This window comes from Phaenicophaeus curvirostris, chromosome 4 (genome assembly GCF_032191515.1).
Source record: "Phaenicophaeus curvirostris isolate KB17595 chromosome 4, BPBGC_Pcur_1.0, whole genome shotgun sequence".
NCBI lineage: Eukaryota > Metazoa > Chordata > Aves > Cuculiformes > Cuculidae > Phaenicophaeus > Phaenicophaeus curvirostris.
The window spans coordinates 69,598,102-69,615,643 of NC_091395.1; the positions used below are offsets into that span (position 1 = coordinate 69,598,102).

The 17,542-nt window shown below is 36.5% G+C and overlaps 1 protein-coding gene across 6 annotated transcripts in view; it reads right to left on the reverse strand.

Annotated features, from left to right (window-relative positions):
* NSD2 (nuclear receptor binding SET domain protein 2) overlaps positions 1 to 17,542 on the reverse strand; it is a 108,965-nt gene that overhangs the window by 20,677 nt on the left and 70,746 nt on the right. For 3 of the 6 annotated variants that reach the window (XM_069856474.1, XM_069856475.1, XM_069856473.1), the window contains exons 5-10: positions 16,946 to 17,437; positions 12,165 to 12,309; positions 11,088 to 11,165; positions 9,529 to 9,647; positions 6,409 to 6,490; positions 5,290 to 5,414 (exon numbers count right to left, since the gene is read on the reverse strand). In XM_069856474.1, the coding sequence (XP_069712575.1) occupies positions 5,290 to 5,414; positions 6,409 to 6,490; positions 9,529 to 9,647; positions 11,088 to 11,165; positions 12,165 to 12,309; positions 16,946 to 17,437 (1,041 nt within the window). Of the gene's footprint in view, positions 1 to 2,180; positions 3,634 to 5,289; positions 5,415 to 6,408; positions 6,491 to 9,528; positions 9,648 to 11,087; positions 11,166 to 12,164; positions 12,310 to 16,945; positions 17,438 to 17,542 lie in introns of those variants that run through there. The other 3 variants (XM_069856477.1, XM_069856478.1, XM_069856476.1) reach the window with 3 other exon arrangements.

Genomic DNA, 17,542 nt, shown 5'->3' on the forward strand with positions numbered 1-17,542 from the left:
TAAAATAAAGGGCCCTTTCAGAGCTGTCTCAAGTCACTCAGCGGGCTTAAGCAGCATCCTCTCTCAGGTCATCCACTATCTTTTAACAGATACGTTGCATCTTTTTATAAGCATTGTAGAAGCATGTTTCCATGACTTCTCAATGTTGGTGGTGGTTAAGTTCCACTCTGCTTAAAGCTAAGAACACTGCAACAAGCTCAGACTTCCTGAGGTGACTTCTGAGCAGCGATTGCTGTACCACAGCCATCCAGGAGGAAGTGGTCTGGCCAAGAGCTTTCTCTAGAAAGCTCTGAGTATGCATGTTTTGATAAGCAAACTCTTTAATCTTTCCACAAAAAAAAATCCCAATTGCATTTTTTTTTCTTTTTAAAACAATCTCAGCAGCAAGAGGGTTGGGTGAATTTTAATCTAAGCACAACTTACGTAAGAGTAAGTGAATAAGCAACATACAAACAGAGCAGACTGTATTCAAAAGACAATCTATCGTGCACCCACACGGAGACAGAAAAACTGACAGAGCCAATTGAGGTACAGTTAACATTTCCTTTATTTCAGTATAAGAATTCCTGAACTGAATGAAGAATGATATTTTGGCCCATACTGCTAGACTAGATAAATTCTTTAAGTATGCGGTGCCACAAGTGTACACAGTACTATAATAGCAAAAAAAGACGGCCTGGGACAAGTTTCATTTTTATTATTAGCAAGAGTTAGACGTTTCAGATAAGGATATTATGCATTTCTGAATTTGCCTGGAAAGTTAATTAAAACTGAGAACACTTTAAAACATTATAAAATTACCTATAGATACTCGTGATACTTTGGTAGGGGATGTGGAATAAAAACCTACATCATGTAAACATTCAGTAAACAGATTCTCTGCACTCTGAAACCTAAGTAATACACAAGATGAGAGTAATTACATAAGAACTTAATTTTCTACACAGAACGTGCTGCCAAAGAACAAGAGTCAAGCCTAAAACTTTTTTCCATGTAAAAGTAGAAGCATCATAACAGAACTGTATGATCTGGTGGGCGATGCAGGTCATTTAAATTGTTAGAGGCTTTAGTGGAGGTTTAACAAGAAATTATTTGCAGTGTTACACAAAAATATACCCCTGACTGCTTAGTGGTGCTTTGAAACAGGTAGAGAGGGAATCTCTAGGCATACAGAAACTAACACAGGAAACAACTGTCTGCTATGTCAGAGGATTTCAAATAGCACTAGATATTAAATTATCTGTAAGTATTGTTTTGAAGAGAAAATTATCTTCAAATGAAGCTAGAATGAAATGCTAGAAGCACACTGATTTTGTTGAACAACTTGCAAGTTCAGCTTCAACTGCTTTTTTATTTAGGGAACTACTTTGTTTAAAATAATGTGAATACCTTCCTTCCTGCTCTTAGCATCTCAAAGAGTTATTTATACCTTCAGTAAGCGTGCCTAGAGTATTTTAGTTGTATACTGTAGGATAAGTAGATTCCAAGGTCGGTAAATGGAGCTGACGTAATTTTTTAGTTGCGAGTTGTACACGTCACATGACTGCCTTCTCAATCAAATACATCTTACCTTTTAAGAACTGTACTTTTTTTTCCCATTGTGTATACACAATAATAACCATTGAAAAATGCAGACAAAGCAAATCTGCCTCAAACTTACAAAAAAAATATTCTACTTAATATGCAGGAAAAGAGTAAACCTTAAGGCTTGCATTATTATAACTTGCACTATTAGGCCTTGGAAACATGGCAAGTTGCAGCTTTAACCAGCAACTAAGCTTGTTTTGACACTGGACATCACAGGAAGAAGAAAGGATTCCTGTATGGAAGATATAAGGAACTGATGACAAAAACACCACCTTCAAAATCTTTCACAGGCTTCTTTAAACTGCCATCTGCTGGTCAGCTCATGCTTAACGAGAACATGATGAATGATAGGCTAGCTAAGAATTGAGAGTACTGCACGTTCTTTATTTTGTCCTCTCTTAGAAAAAGAGAAAAGTACGATTTCTTTGACAAAGTTTAGTAGTAGATAGACTCCATAGGATACTATGACACTTATCTGCTGTCAACAAATCCATTCAATTTAATGAAGCCAGCCAATAACCACAAAAATTGATTGAAAAGCTGAAGCAGATATGTTTCATGCAAACACACAAAGTGCGCCAGTCATCCAGCAGTAATGGTAATGTAAAGCCTTTTTTATTGATTAAAAAAATACTGGTTACACTCTACAGGCACCTACTACATTATTAGGGGATGGAGGCCCAAGGTTAAAAAAAAAAGAAACAAGAATACACCACCTTCTCACAAATATCACGATCTTTTGGATGGTTACACCAAGTCTTACATAGGCAGTAAAAAACTACTCTGAGCTTTTGCAGACTTCGAAGTGTTGAGCATCTTTCTTACATCTGGCCCTATCAGTTGTTCATTAAGAACTAGATTTTAAACAAAACCACATTTCACATGAAGTCCTGGACGAAATGACTACTGATGTCAAGTGCCTAGAAGTAAAATTAAATATTTTGTTTCAAGATTAAATGCAGATATGAAAATCATTTATTCACGTATATAACCTAACTAGTTCTGTCCACCCATCTTAAAACAACTTCAAAGCCCAATAGTTGAAAGGGAGCGAGAGCCTACCTTTTGATCTCCAAGATGTCAAGCCTATGTTTGTTCTTAAGACAGAAATCCACACCCCCACCCATCTCTCTCCCTAGTAAATAATGTACCCAAAGTGAATTATCAATTGAAAATTTGGCCTTGTCTAACTTTATATTTCAAGTAAACCCCATTAAAAAAAAATACCCCCAATAATGACAAAAAGCATATAAAGTCTTTTTTTAAGAAATGTAAAATAAAATGCATCTTTCAAACAAGAAAAAACTGAGCACACCCTTCCTTCTGAACACGCTTTTCCCAGAATTTAGCTGCAATGGACTGACATCCAAGAGGTGTGCAGCTAAGAACAGTCCTTGAAAAATAACAGTCATAGACAGGTTCATTCTGGAACTATCTGTCCACAAATAGTGTGAGGTGGAAAGAAAGGAGAGGGAAAAAAAAGGCCAGAATCCACATATTATTGCTTCTGGAGGTGTATGTGCTTGTGGAATATTTTTTCTACCTTTGTTAAGAGAACATCTAAGCCAACATTTAGAAGTATTATAGTGAATACAGAAATATAAAAGTTAATCAGTAAACGTATTTAATATTGAGAAGAATTACATCCTATTCAACTAGCCGTGTAAGGCTTTCATCATTGCATGACTCTTTATTTTTTAAACTCTTTCCCTTAACACTCTGGAGGTTTCTCTCTGGATGAGCACTCTCAGGGCACAGGCATATTTAGCCATTGAGACAAATGCAAAATAATAATACAAAAGGGACAAAGGTTTTTAAAGCCACCCACACAGTCCAAACCTGATAGCTTTCCTTGTTTTGTGGAATAGATCAATAGTAAGTTCAGAAACACGTGTCTTGACACTTTTTGTTTTATTTAAAGGCAAAATATATCCAATACCACAGGAAACAAACTGGGCCAACCCTTAACTGGTGCAAGTTCAGGTCAGTGTTACTTCAAACCAGCTACGTATCTGGCCCACTGAACTACTCCCCTCTGCACCTAGCCTTGAAAAATCTCTGTTATTTGACAGGGTATATTTTCTGTTGACTGCAATTGTTTTGCTATTTTAAAATCTTTTAAACCCGTGAAAACAATTAATTCACCTTCTAGTTTGTGTATCTGTGTTCTGTGAGCAATGTATGTAGTTAATTTTTTTCTCACATCTTTTGCTGCTTAGCAGCAGCTGAGCAAATTAAGAGCTAAGTTTTAAAATTTCCACCTCGGCCAATATAACCATATCCTTTTTTACACATGAACTGTTAAGTCACAACCCAAAAAATCCTACAGAAGTGAACCTTTTGTAGAGAAAATACAATATCTAGAAATAGAAGAATTTTTCTCCTGAGATTGCAATATTTAGAGACTCATGCTTAAAGCCAAAAGGACAGTATGTTCCCTAAACTGGACTGAATGGATAGATGGTCTTAAACGCTAACAGGCATTGCACAGCAAGTCCCAGCAGCAAAGCCAAAACAGCAGAAGCTGCTAAGGCAATAGATGAGAGTCTCTCAACCGAGAGAACAAAACGAGAACAAGTATTACTTTACTTGACTGCTGCGATGGACATTATTTCCCATGGGACTTCCTCTGCTTATTTTGTTGGTGTACATGAGGACAATTTGTTGAGTTTTTTTGTTAAAATATGTTTCTAGTTACAGTAAGAAATACAGCCATTCACATGCCATCTCTCTTCTCCACCTAAAGATAAATCGTTTACTAAACATTGTAGAGATATTTAACTGCATTCATTATAGTGTCTAAGCATATCGTATGTTTGTTAAGGGAGAGGAAAGTCTCTAGGATAGCTGAAAGCCCTACTCCCTTGTTAGCAGGCAAGTATTTTCTCTACAGCTTTTGTAATACAAACTGCTTGAATCTGTCTGTCTACGGTTATTTTACTAAACCCTACCAACTGCACTTCTGAATCCACCTGCAAAACAGCATCTATACTTCACTCTCATGCTGTCACTTTTTGGCCGATTGGTTTTAATAGTGTAGAAGGCCTGGGGAATGGTTTAAAGGATTGTATGCATCTGGTACATACATTTCATTTATGTCAGTTTAGAAGAATTATAGATTTAAACAGGCAAAGCTAAGACTGTGAGTAGTACGTATCAAGAGGACACACCTTTCATTGCCTGTTTAACTCTACTGCGGATGAAGCTATTTGAATCACGTACAAATAGCACTTAAACAGCCTGAAAACTAATTTAAGCTTAAAGGGGCTCTGCTCAGAAAACCGTCCAGTTCTACATCAAACAGGATTAGGAAACTTGCTTCAATATAAAAGCTATGGCAACATGACAATGCTGAGTTACATAATGTAACTAATGTAGTACACTTACATAAAGTCTGTAGAAGAAAATACAGAACACACTGGCATTTTACTTTGCCTCTAATAGAAGGTTACAATTCTAAAACTTTGTTGGTAAATACATTAAAAACCACAATAATATCTCAACGCCTGCAAATCAGACGTTCATATTACAATAAATGAATTTGCAATGCACACATTAACAGGTTTCACAGAGGCCAGAGCTGTAACTTGTCTAGAGCACCAATGTTAGAGAATTCGCCTTTGATTTTTGTTTTTAAATGAGATTCACACCTGAGAATTTCTGTAATTAAAAGGCTGTGTGCAAACACCACTTTTTTTTTACCTCATTCTCAGTTAAGGAAGCTGAAGGAGATGAACTCTTGCTAAAAGCAAGAGTTGAAGATTCTGCTGCTGAAGCCCGATTTCGCTTCTTCAGAGGTTTACATGCATCAGACAGATTTTTCGTTGCTGTAAAATAATTTTGGTTTACAAAGTGAAGTTTGGAACTTTAAAATGTTATCTCCCTGAAGCCATTTAAAATATTCCTTCAGATAAAGGAAAGAATGATTTAGGTAGGTCTTCTGTGCACCTATGCAGGGCTGAGAGAACATGAACTAAGTTTCTGATACCATGTGTTTTGACTTGATTTTAAAAATAACGAGGTTTCTATTAATCAAATATGTACTACAAATGGCTAAGAAATGTTTTCCCATTATTTTTTGTTTGTTTGTTTCTATTAAAATCAAAATATCTTGTGACTTATGACCTCTTTAAAGCAGAGTTAACAGTTATCTCCTCAGATAAACATCAGAATGCTTACGTGATCTCATCACAATCCAAACACCACTAACACAGGAGCCAGATACCAGACATTATCTTACGGCACATCACCGCTTCTACGTTGCGCACAACTTGCATGTAGCTTACTTGTCTTTGGCATATAACACCTAGAGACATGCTCTTAACAGCAGTTACCTTAAACTTGAGCATCATTAACAAAGTCTAACTTTCGGATTTCAGTCCAAGGTTATTTAGAATTCCCTCTCGTGCTCCACACTGCCTCCCATCAAGCATCATTTAAGACGACTAAAATCACACAGTAACTGATTACACTGATGGTCACTGCACCTGTTTTATTGGGCTAATGCACAACAACAAATTGGAGCTGTAGGATTTGTATCACCACTCAGCAAGATCACAGAGCAATAGCTTTAATTTGGTGCCATCAAATGGTGAACTTGTGAAGTGCTGCTCCAAATCAGCAATGAACAATTTCAGTCAAATCTAATGGTGCAAAATGGTGGTAGTGAAGGAAGAGGGCACATTCCCCCCCCCATCTATGGCACAGTGGCCGTGACTACTTAGTGCATTGCAAAATTTAGCCGGCTGCTTCAGACAACCTGCTTATTTTAAAATTATTTAATTGAAAAAGTTACATTAAAACTTATTCTGACCACATTACCTGACTGGTTCTTTTGTGAAGAGGAGGTTTCTGTGACCTTAGAAGAGTTTGTTTTTGCTGTTTTGTCATTGCTTGTCTCCCTCTGTCACAAAAAAAAAAAATGAAAAAATAAAAAAACTCCTAATTTATGAGTGGTTGGATAAAACTGGCAGTTACGTCTGGATTTATGTTATTAAAAAGAAAGTGTCTTTACAAATATCTGAATGGTAATGTAGTTAAGTTAGCCCCATTTAAATGATTTTTAAAACTCATTTACAGCACAGGGTACAGACCCATAAACAAATGAGAAAATAAAAATAAAGAACACAGTATTCCAGTATCCCACTTATCCATCCCAAACTCCATATATCAAAAAGGGGAACTCTAAATGAACACAAAACAAATAAAATGATCCTTACTATTCTTTGTCTAAACTGGTAAAATTAAAACCTTTAATTACTAAAGGCAAACTGTAGAGTTAATATATAAATTTGAGAATAAACCCCGTACAGAATTTTAAGTCTGAGAGGCTTGCTTTCAACTCCACAACTTATAGCAGTGCCATTTTTTAAATTACCATGGTTAAGATTGTTTCAGCATTTCCAAAATATAACACTGTTTTCAAGGGAGCATAAACAACACAAATCTGCTCCAGATCGAGAATTTATCATTAAATGTTAGGCTAAAAACTGGGGAAATTGTGGTCAAAGCTGTGTCAAAATTGGACACTCTTCTTCACACATGCCACTATTGTTTTCCTTTTTGTACGTTACAAAATCATTCAAATAATAAGTCACTAAAATTGCAGTCAAGAATTCTTAATGCCGCTCAATAAGAACAACTCCACCAAATAGGTTTTACATGCATTTTCACGGTCTTCATCTGACATTCAGTTTTACAAAAGACATGCAGGTGAATACCTCCAAGGCCAGAGAGCTGGTTTGCTTTATAAAAATAAATATGAATGGCCACTGTCCTACAGATGTGCTACCCTGTATTTTTACTGATTTATAAGTAGACTAAGATGCCCTACCACTAATGTCACCAAGGCTCCCAATATCAGGTTTGTACGATTCCTAATACACTTCTGGGCAGAAATGAAAGAAAATATACAATAGAGTTCACAGTGAAACGTAAAGCATGCTTTACAGAACTCCCGCTTTGTTAATGTGCATTTTACAATCATATGGAAAGCACTGAAGAACAAATTAGTTCTTCTAAGCTTCCATATGGGTAATTTCTGACTTAATTACTTTGTGCAAAAACATTCAGATTTCGTAATTCAGAATTAAGGACAAAAAGGAGAGGACAGTGCACAACTCATGCAAGATGTAAAACGTCACAAAAAGAGTCATTAAAGGTTCTGCTATCTAAAAAAACTGTAACAAAAGCCTGCAGGTTAAACTGGGAATAGCAGAAGGAAGATGTATGGTTAGTGTTTACTAGTTTGAATCATTACATAGTCATTTTCACTGCCACTCACTAAAGGTTCTACTGAATAGCACCCACACACAGCTGGAAGCACCCTGGGCTGGTGAAGGCAGGAAAGACTGCGAGATAATTCACAAAAGAAACCACAAAGCAACCACTCTATGGTGTCTGACCCTTCTGCAGACAGAAGCATGAACACTGCTATATGCATTTTGAGTTTCCAAATCACCTAACATTTACACACATCAGATCACTTGTAACTAGTTCTGATAAACGGATTAAATAGAGGACAACACTTTTTAAATGCACATTACTAAGCTGGCATTATTAGTGGTACGGATCTTGTGGGCATCATCCATTATTTATTTATTTTCCTGTTAATATTCACATCTGCATCAGAGCATCCAAGGTACCAGAACAACCTCTGCATGAACTATACTGCAACCACCTTTCATTGTTACAAGGAGAATGTAGGCTAACTGTAGTGTATGAATGCTAATGAGACGGTACAGAAGTAACTTTAGGGACAGTCAAAGAAGGACTTAATTTCAGGAATTAATTACAGTAGGAAAACTTAATTAATCCATGGATCTAGTGTATTATGGTGAATTCAATTAGACGAGCTTAAAAAGGGTCCAAAAACTTCTGGAATACAGAAGAAATATCCCACAACTAAGCCATTTACAGCAAGATGTGCAAAAAGCAGTTTTGGTCCTTCTTTCTGCAAATATAACAACATTTCTCTATGGATTATCTTTGTCCATTGCTAATAAGCTCATTAAGTCTGGCCACCTGAAATTCTGTTTTTTTATTGAATGCTAAACAAACTGTCAGAATATCCACAATATCAACAGAGGTATTAAAATAACCAGCCTAGCAAGCAAACTGACATTTACAAATGTGACCTCCAAAAATAATTTAAAAAAATAAATCCACTACCTTTCCTCAGATTAGGTCGTTTGACTCAGTCGCTGTACCATAAATGCCTGAGATGAGGTCTGCGATACTCACACTGCACTATTCACTCGTCTATGTGCATAACTAAAGAAATCTATGCTTAAGTCTCTACAAGATGTGGACTGTAACTATACACGTAGTTTTAGTAATCTGTGTAAGGGAAATCCTCATTCTCATAAGCAAGCTAAACTGAAAAGGAGGTTGTGATCTGTGCAATAAATATACTGTAATATTTACTGCGTTTTCCAAACTTAAGACATGGGTCAGCATGCCACATTCAAATGTTCCATAGGCTTCTACTTCTTCTAAAGTATATTTTCTGGTTTGCTTTACTTGCTTTCCTCTCTAATCCCCCCACACTCCTTCTGCTTAAATTAAGTACTGACCAAAGATTTTTTTTTTTCCTTTCTTATATACATCTCTGAACTCCAATTCAGGAGGAATGAAAAAAGAACTACAAAGCATGACAGCACGGAAAGGTCATGCCTCTGCACATACCTCTGGGACACAAGACTTTCTCAGCATACGTTTTTACCACAGTTTAAGTGCATCTTGTCATACCTCTATTCTCAAACCCAAAGAAAAAAAACCCCTCAGCGATAAGCTCACGTGTATCTGAGTAGTTGCAACAGTTTGGTTTGATATACAGACATTACTTTTTAATCCTGAAAACGGAAATGCTGACAAACTTAACTACAGCAATGTGACTGGTGCTGCTATAAATCAACCCAAACAAACCAACAACATAATTACCTTCCGATTATTCTGTTTATCCATCCTGAGTCTTTTCCTAGGTGCTTCCTGAACTTCAAAATCTTCTGTAGGCTCCTTTGTCCTCTTTTTTTGGTTTCTTTTATTTCCATGTAAGTTACCTTGGGATGGGGGATGGGGGAAACTTACATGAAAAATAATCTAAAACTCACTTTCAAATTATTTTGAACTGATCTAGTTAATTAATTTACTTCTTTTTCAGTCATTACTTTTAAAACATAATTCAACATTAACACAGTTTGATGACCTCTTAATGCTTAAGGTCTGATTTCTAGTCCTGAGGACTAATTCTAGAACACATCCAAATCAACTTCATATTCAAGTTATATCAGAAAGATTAATCTACCTGTTTAAGCACTAGTTTAGGATATGAATATTACTGCCCAATATGCTTCATATCCTCAGACTGCTCGTGATTGATCCATACAGCATTTAACTCTCCTGCCACTCTGTATCAGTGTCTTATCACTGAAACCAATTTTTTTGTCTGCTCCTTCTTAAGTCTCCTTGAAGTTCTTCAAATGATACAGATGAAGATACTGGTGACATCTATATCGCCAACCATACAAATTAAGTCTTTCTTTCTGGTATGGCAGTTCCAGACTCTAACAAGCTTACTTGTATTTCACAGGAGACTGCAACATCCCCTTTGTGAACCAAAATCTTAAGAATAGAATCACGTTGGTCATTTTAAACCAAGGAATTATTCACGTATTTAAATGATCGTTCACTGTAAAGTTCAAGCAGCTGCTTAATTACAAGATGTCAGTAACTAACCTACATATCCCTTCCACAGCTTCAGCTATTGTTTGCATTGCTCTACCTCAAAAAGACAGATGAAGGTTTAGGAAATGGTCTGTTCCTCAGGATGAAACAACAACATTATTACACTCTCTTGTACTCTAGTTTATGAAGCTAAAGAGTATTATTAATACGAAGATTGCAAGCTCCAGGGGCGCTAATACATTAACTGAAAATTGCCCTACAGCTACAAGCATTCTATTCCACTGGGAACAAATAGCTGTAAATATTAAAAATAGAGCAACTTGAAAATATGGATAATTTTCAAATTAATGTTCTTTTCTAAACAATCTAGGACATACTCTAATATCGGACTCCTAATTTACAAAGCAGACTGAAATGGCTCCAGGAGAACCTGCTACTTACAAAAAGCCAGCAAAAGAAATCCCACGATATTCTTCTAAGTTTAAGATAAGATGACTTAGTTAGGGGAACGATTGAACTGAAATGTTTTCATCTGTAGATAACTATGAATGTACACAATATATGTACTAGAAACACCTGGTACAGGTACAATTTCAGTTACATTTCTTGCAATATGACACTGAGGAAGGTGAACAAAATTCAGCACTACAGCGTTTAGATATTTAATTTGGGATCCATTAAAACTCTAACGTCAAGGAAGACAACATCTGAGATAAAATAAAGAGATTATGATACGTGGGCGATTACATAAAAAAATACACTCAATAGCTACTTATAATGATGAACTATTTGCACACAACACAAATTTCAATTACTTCTGGATCTTGATCTCCTTTTAGGTGAGTCTTGAAACACTTTACGTTTGGCCTCTCCAATATTCTTCAATGATGAACCTTGAGAGATACAGAACGTGTTTTTTTCTTTTAAACTGATATCCAAGTATTTGACACTTAAAATTTAAAGTTAAAAACTTTTCAATTTTCCACAAAACGATGTTATTTCACACACACACAGATAGTTAACAAAATTGACTGCCATTTTTATACAAGTTTTTCCATGTCTCACGAACTTTCAAACACTCCCTCTCATTCTTGTCATTGCCCAAAGCAGCACCTGTTGGCTTCTAATACTTCCATAATAATTCCTCTTACAGTGCTGTAAAGCTATTTAAATTTGAAAAACGATAGCTTGTTAAATTTGATAGAGCTCATGCAAATGCCAAACTATCTTCCTCCTTTCTCAAATATGTGACTCCAACCCCCTTCAAATATTTTGTGAAATAATTGAGACTGTTTATCAAAATCAAACACTAGACAACAGCAACCAAAAATAAAAGCAGAAAAAAGAGTATTTGCAATCTTGTACAATGTCCTAAAAAGCACAATAAAATGCCAAACGGATGAAAGCTTTAGATTAAAGTTTGGAATCCTTCTTCCTGAGCTGATGATGATATGAACTCTTTAGGTATATCTGAAGAAAACGTATAGCACTGATTAAACTTTTAAACCATTTCCTAACTATTCTCTAAACAAGCAACTCAAATTTTTACTAGTAGCAACGCTTTGTCTTCCCTTCCCACCATCCACTCATAACACAACAGTGGACACAATGGCAGCTGCTTATGGGCAGAAGAAGAATGAGAATCAGCAATCTCTGAACAGTAGAGGGTTTACATATAACAACTTTTCAGAACAATGAGCAAGAAATGTAGACTTCACGGGTTGCGTTTATTGTAACCATTGGCATTCCTTTGCTATTGGCACAAACACCAAGAATTAAAACTGGAAAACAGTGAAAGCTGTTTTCCCTACAGGTCTCAAATATGTGCTTAGTTTAACACCACTATGTATATCAAATTTAGTTAGAGTACACTAGCACAGTTTTACGTTTACCAGAGTCTTCTTCAGATTTGGGAGAGGTCACTATGGCAAACTTTGTGTTATAGCGAGCTTTCTGTTTTTCACTAAGCATGTTCCACTGCGATTCAAGCAATTCTTCAATCTCCTCACTTGAAGCATCTGGATGTTCAGCAACCACCTATACATGCAGAAATAGGGTTATATTAAAAAAAAGTGACCACTGAAAAGAACACATACACACTTCTATTGCTTTGGAAAACTGGATACAAACAAGTTATCTACCAACTCCGCTGTAGACAGAACTAGATTAAAACGTTTTCTATCCAGTTTTTCTTTGAATAACCACTTCTCTCTGTCTTATTGAAATAAAAAAAATCTATTAGCATATTCAGAAGTATTAAGAGTCATTTTGGAAGAATCTATCTGAATTAACATTCAAATAATTGAATAAGAGTAAATATTGTCTTCTAGCCATTCAAAAAAATTTGTATTATTTCTTGATGGTGTTTACAGTACAAAAGAAAGGCAAGTAATACTGGAATACACACGTGCCTACAAAGACACCCATCAACTCACTGGGGAACTCAGAGAGCTCATTACACCTCTTCTAGCAGAGATTTACACAAGCTAGCACCCGACACAACATTTTCCTGTACTAATTCATCTTTATATACTATGCATATGAATATTAGGAATTCAAAAGCTGTGCACTTTTTTGCACACAAAAAGAGTGTGACAAATAGCAGCCATCAATATGGAATTTCAAAGAGTTTCTCGTTTATTCAACACAAACAGGAAAATCTAGTATTAAACAAAAAATGCTCCCAAACTCATTCAGTATTCTCATATTTTCACTTAAGAAAACCCATATTTGATTAACCACAGAAGTCGGAAAAGAAACAGTAGCTTTAATAACAACCCCTCTAATCTTGTTACCCAAGCATTCTCCAAAATCCTAATACCAAAGTGATGCAATCAATACCTCAAAATCGTGGAACAAAATAAAAACGAGGTAAACAAAGCCAAGGATTCAAACGCTGACAGCATTCAACAGAACAGAAATACAAATTTTCTGTGACAAGTGGAAATGACTAAACCTAATTTCTTAGAACATAGTGTCTTAATATTGTGTTTATTGTTGTCAAAATGATACGCGTGTGACTGAAGCTTCTCCAGGGGTTAGAATAGTTGTAGTATCTTCCTTCCACTGGGATTATTCAGTGTCTAGTAGGGAAATTCATGCTGTTAACTTTTCCCCTAGTAGAATACTAAGAGTTTTCTTGCTTCTATCTGGCACAACCCCTCTGCATAAAGCTTGCAGAATACAACTGTTGCTGGAGGCCTCTACTCAAAGTTTAATTAAAATCCTACAATGTCAAAAAAGTTACGGAGAGGGGAGAACACAGACAAGATACCCCTCACACAAATCTCATTTCTTTAGAAAAAGAAATTAGCATAAATTTTGACCACTGCTGCTAAGCGTATCATTTATCGCACTCACGCAGGGCACAGTTAAGTACCTCTAGGAAATAACTAGCTTTGTTCACACAAGTGAGATACAGTTTAACATCACCTCCAGTCCCACCAAAATACGAATAAAACCAGCTTTCAACTAACTAGGAGCACAGTGAAATAACAAATAAAACATACTAATGGTTCTTAATGGTTAAAGAGATCCTTGTAAAAAAGGCCTCCAAGGAAAATTCCCAGCAGGCTTCTCTAGTCTTCATACTGTAATACTCGAACCTTGGCATACACGCTGGAAATGATGCATTGGGTACCTTGACGTACGTGAAATCATGCACTTCTCCCAGGTGCTACGAAACACATGGAAGAAATTTTCTCGGATCTGGGAATTGATATCACTATAGGTGTAGGAAACATGGTAATTAGACCAGGCACATCCCAGTACATCCAAGCAAAGCATATTATCTTTGCTTTTATTTGTTTTGATGTTCAACATCTCCCTACGCATGCAGAAGTCTTGAATTGTAAACCCTACTAGTGAAATTATTTCTTCATTTAGCTAAGAAGAGACTCAAGGCCCAAATAAAAGAACTCGTATAAACAGCACAACTGTCTGCCTCTCACCGAACGATACCTTTACCTCAAGTCAGACACTCCCTTCTAATTATTACAATGCTTACATTTCACAGAGGAAGTGCATAAGAATCTCAATAGTACAAAATAGATCTTTGCTTATTGGTAACAGCACAAAATACTTAGAGCATCACTGAAACCATGAAAGTGCTCCAAGCTTTCAACACCTCAAAGAACCATGCCTCTTAAATAATTAAAAAGATTTTCCAGCAGTTCATCCACCCTTCCAGCAGCCATCCTTCATTTCTAAAAATTTCAATATTCCTCACCTTCCTATCCACAGAAAAAGCAGCATAGAAAGTGGTAATTAATAAAATGGAACTGAAACACGAATCCTACTACCATACAAAGCTGGACTCTGAGCAAGACACCACAGAAATGACTCTACTTTTACGAGAGCGCGTGATTATTAATAGAGGTCCCAAAAAAGAAGTCTTCGATCATTCCTTTCCACCGATTTCCACCCCTTTGCAAATCTGGATGCCAAAAAGCCTCTTCTGGATCCAATTTTCCTTTCTTAGCCATACACTAAACTCTGAATTACCACCAGTATAAGTAGCTCAAAACCAGCTCTTTTTTAGCTGATGTTATCATTCCTAAAGTATCAGAACATCTACAACAGTAATTAAACAAACTCTTGGATGGAAAGCAAACCATGCAAGTTGAACTCCAAACACTAATTTGGATACAATCTCAGCCTTTCACCAGAGGCACAAACCTGCCATTTTGAAAGCAGCCCAACAGACTGGAAATGTTAACTAAACTCAGGGAACTTGGGTTCTATGCAAGAAGCATGAAGATCCAAAATGGTATTTCCCCACTTCACCAGTTAACTTCAAATTAATGGAAAGGAGAGACGAGTTCCACTGCCCTGATCAGTTAGAGAGTTCTCTGCAGCTGATACCTGCAGTTTTCGTAACCTATTTCTGTTCTACACACGGAAGTGCTTCTGTGCCTTTTTAGAGTAGATCACACAATCAGGTGGATCTGCGTTTTCATGACTGATCTTATTAAAGGGTATTCTAGGCAGAAATTGTAGGACATCCTTTCTCTAAACATATATGAAGATTTTGAAACTTACTCTCTTCTACCTAAAACTGTGCAAAATTAGCCACTACAATTACTGTGATTTTAAAGTTCATGCAAGTTCTGCAGTTTCCTGAAGTTACACTAAAGACAAAGCAATTCCTCAATGCCAAACATTGTTAATAGTCTTCATAATTTTCATCTATTAATTTAAGAATTACCGTATAACCAAAGTAGAGGATGAAAGCACAGAAAATAGAATTGTAACTGGCACAGAAAATACAACTATAACAGAGACTTAACATGTATCTACTGTGGTAAGATAGATTTGGCTAAGAGTTTATAAAACCAGTCATCATAATCTTATTTCCTCCAGATAAGTAATCTCACATCCCTCAATACTGCATGAATTCTTGCCACCGCTGTTCAAGGCCAAGGAATTTTCCCTTTGCCACTGTACAAGGCACAACAATACTTAGAGTAGAACTTAGGTCTCTCAAGAGACAGATAATTTACCCATACAGCATTTCATAATGAATACATCAAACTGTATTTCATAGTCTGGCTACAAACCCCTTTCCCTTCTGGAACCAGCAAACTGAACTACAATGCTCTTCTCAATTTAACCAAAGGCACTAAAAGGTACACGTTACACTGCTCATTTTCATTCTCAATATTAGCTTAAGTTGTGATGATCTAAGAAGATCCTAAGTTGAATCACAACTAATTGACTCCCATTCAACAGAAACCATTTGTCAATTTTTCTATATGAAGTTCATATCTATTAATGTTTTCTAACAAATATCCTATAACAAAGTCAAACATTCAGTAGTTAACAAGTGTGACAGTCACCACTAACTTTCTGGTCCTCCTCTGTGGGTATTATGGAATAGTACAACTACAAGAAAAATGACATCTCATGCTTCTTTCAGTGCAAAGAATTGTACTGCAGCTGGAGCAGAGGGTTGCAGGGTAAAAAAAAATTATGGTCATGATTTTAAAGTGATGAGCTAGAACAGCAGCACTGCTTTTGTACTCCCTAACAGCCTTCCTAAGAAATGCTGATATTAAGGTACTTCCCCTATCCTACCTTGACTTGGAGCACAATCCTCTCAACACGACCCTAGTTTCTATCCCAGCAGCCGGCACACTGACAGAGATTTTCACAAACTCTGGTAATTGGCTTTTTTGGAAGCTCAGCAAAAGACTCAAGGTAGGTAGATGGAGTTTTGGAGGAATTTAAAGACAGGGGAACACACTGAAGGTATTGAGCCACACCAAAAAGAACATACAAGATAACTACGAGTGGATTGCCATCAGCAGCATAACCTTTGTTGTATTTGCCTGAGCACATGTATGCATACCAAATATATTTTACACACATAAAACAAAATATGGCTAATACAAAGGACTATCAAATTATGTAGGAAGATACTAACACAACTTATGTTTAAAGTACAATGGCATTATCACTATCTTGTTTATATTGCTCATCTGTAATACATTCCCTTCTTTCTCTGTTCCTGTCTAGAATAAAGTTGGATGCAGGCATTTCTTGTCAAGCCTGGAGTATTATTGATTGATTCTACAGTAACAACTGGTTTTTAATCAACTCAAGCAAATAAGTTTCTTTAAGTACAGTAATGAGAAGAGACAATCAACAACAGTAACAGCTAAAAGAGACTAACCTCATCTCTGTGCTTCTGACAAAAGACCAAAAACTGAGATACTCCATCGCCCTTTCTGCTTCGCGGAGTAGATGCTGGAGTTTTCTTTCTATTGAGAGGGGAGCCTATCCCTCTTCTGGATTCTCCCTGTTCAGATGACTTTTGAGGAGTCGTATTCTTAGTCCCTGACTGATTGCTTTCTTGTGTATCATCAGTGGCAGACAGTTTTGATGTCCTTCTCCTCCTCTTGTTAGGAATGCCAGACTCCTTCATCGATTTCAGATTTTGAGTGGTTTCTTCGTTTGAGTAAGATGACTCATCTGTCTCCTCTATCGGTTCAACAGCAATGCCAACTTCTTTTGCCACTCGAGGATTAAGATGAGGTCTGTCCCTATCATAAATGAAGGTGTACTTGGCCTTCCGTTCTTCCACTGTCATGCCTACCGCTTCACTTGCTTGCTTGACACCCATCTCCCATTGTGGCCGCAGCTTCCCTGAAACGGGCTTTAACATCTGCAAGAAAAGAAGACTGTGAATAGTTTGCCCACTTGTGATTTCAAAACGTCAATATTATCACAAAACAAACCCAGGAGACTAAATGTAATAATTATAATTCAG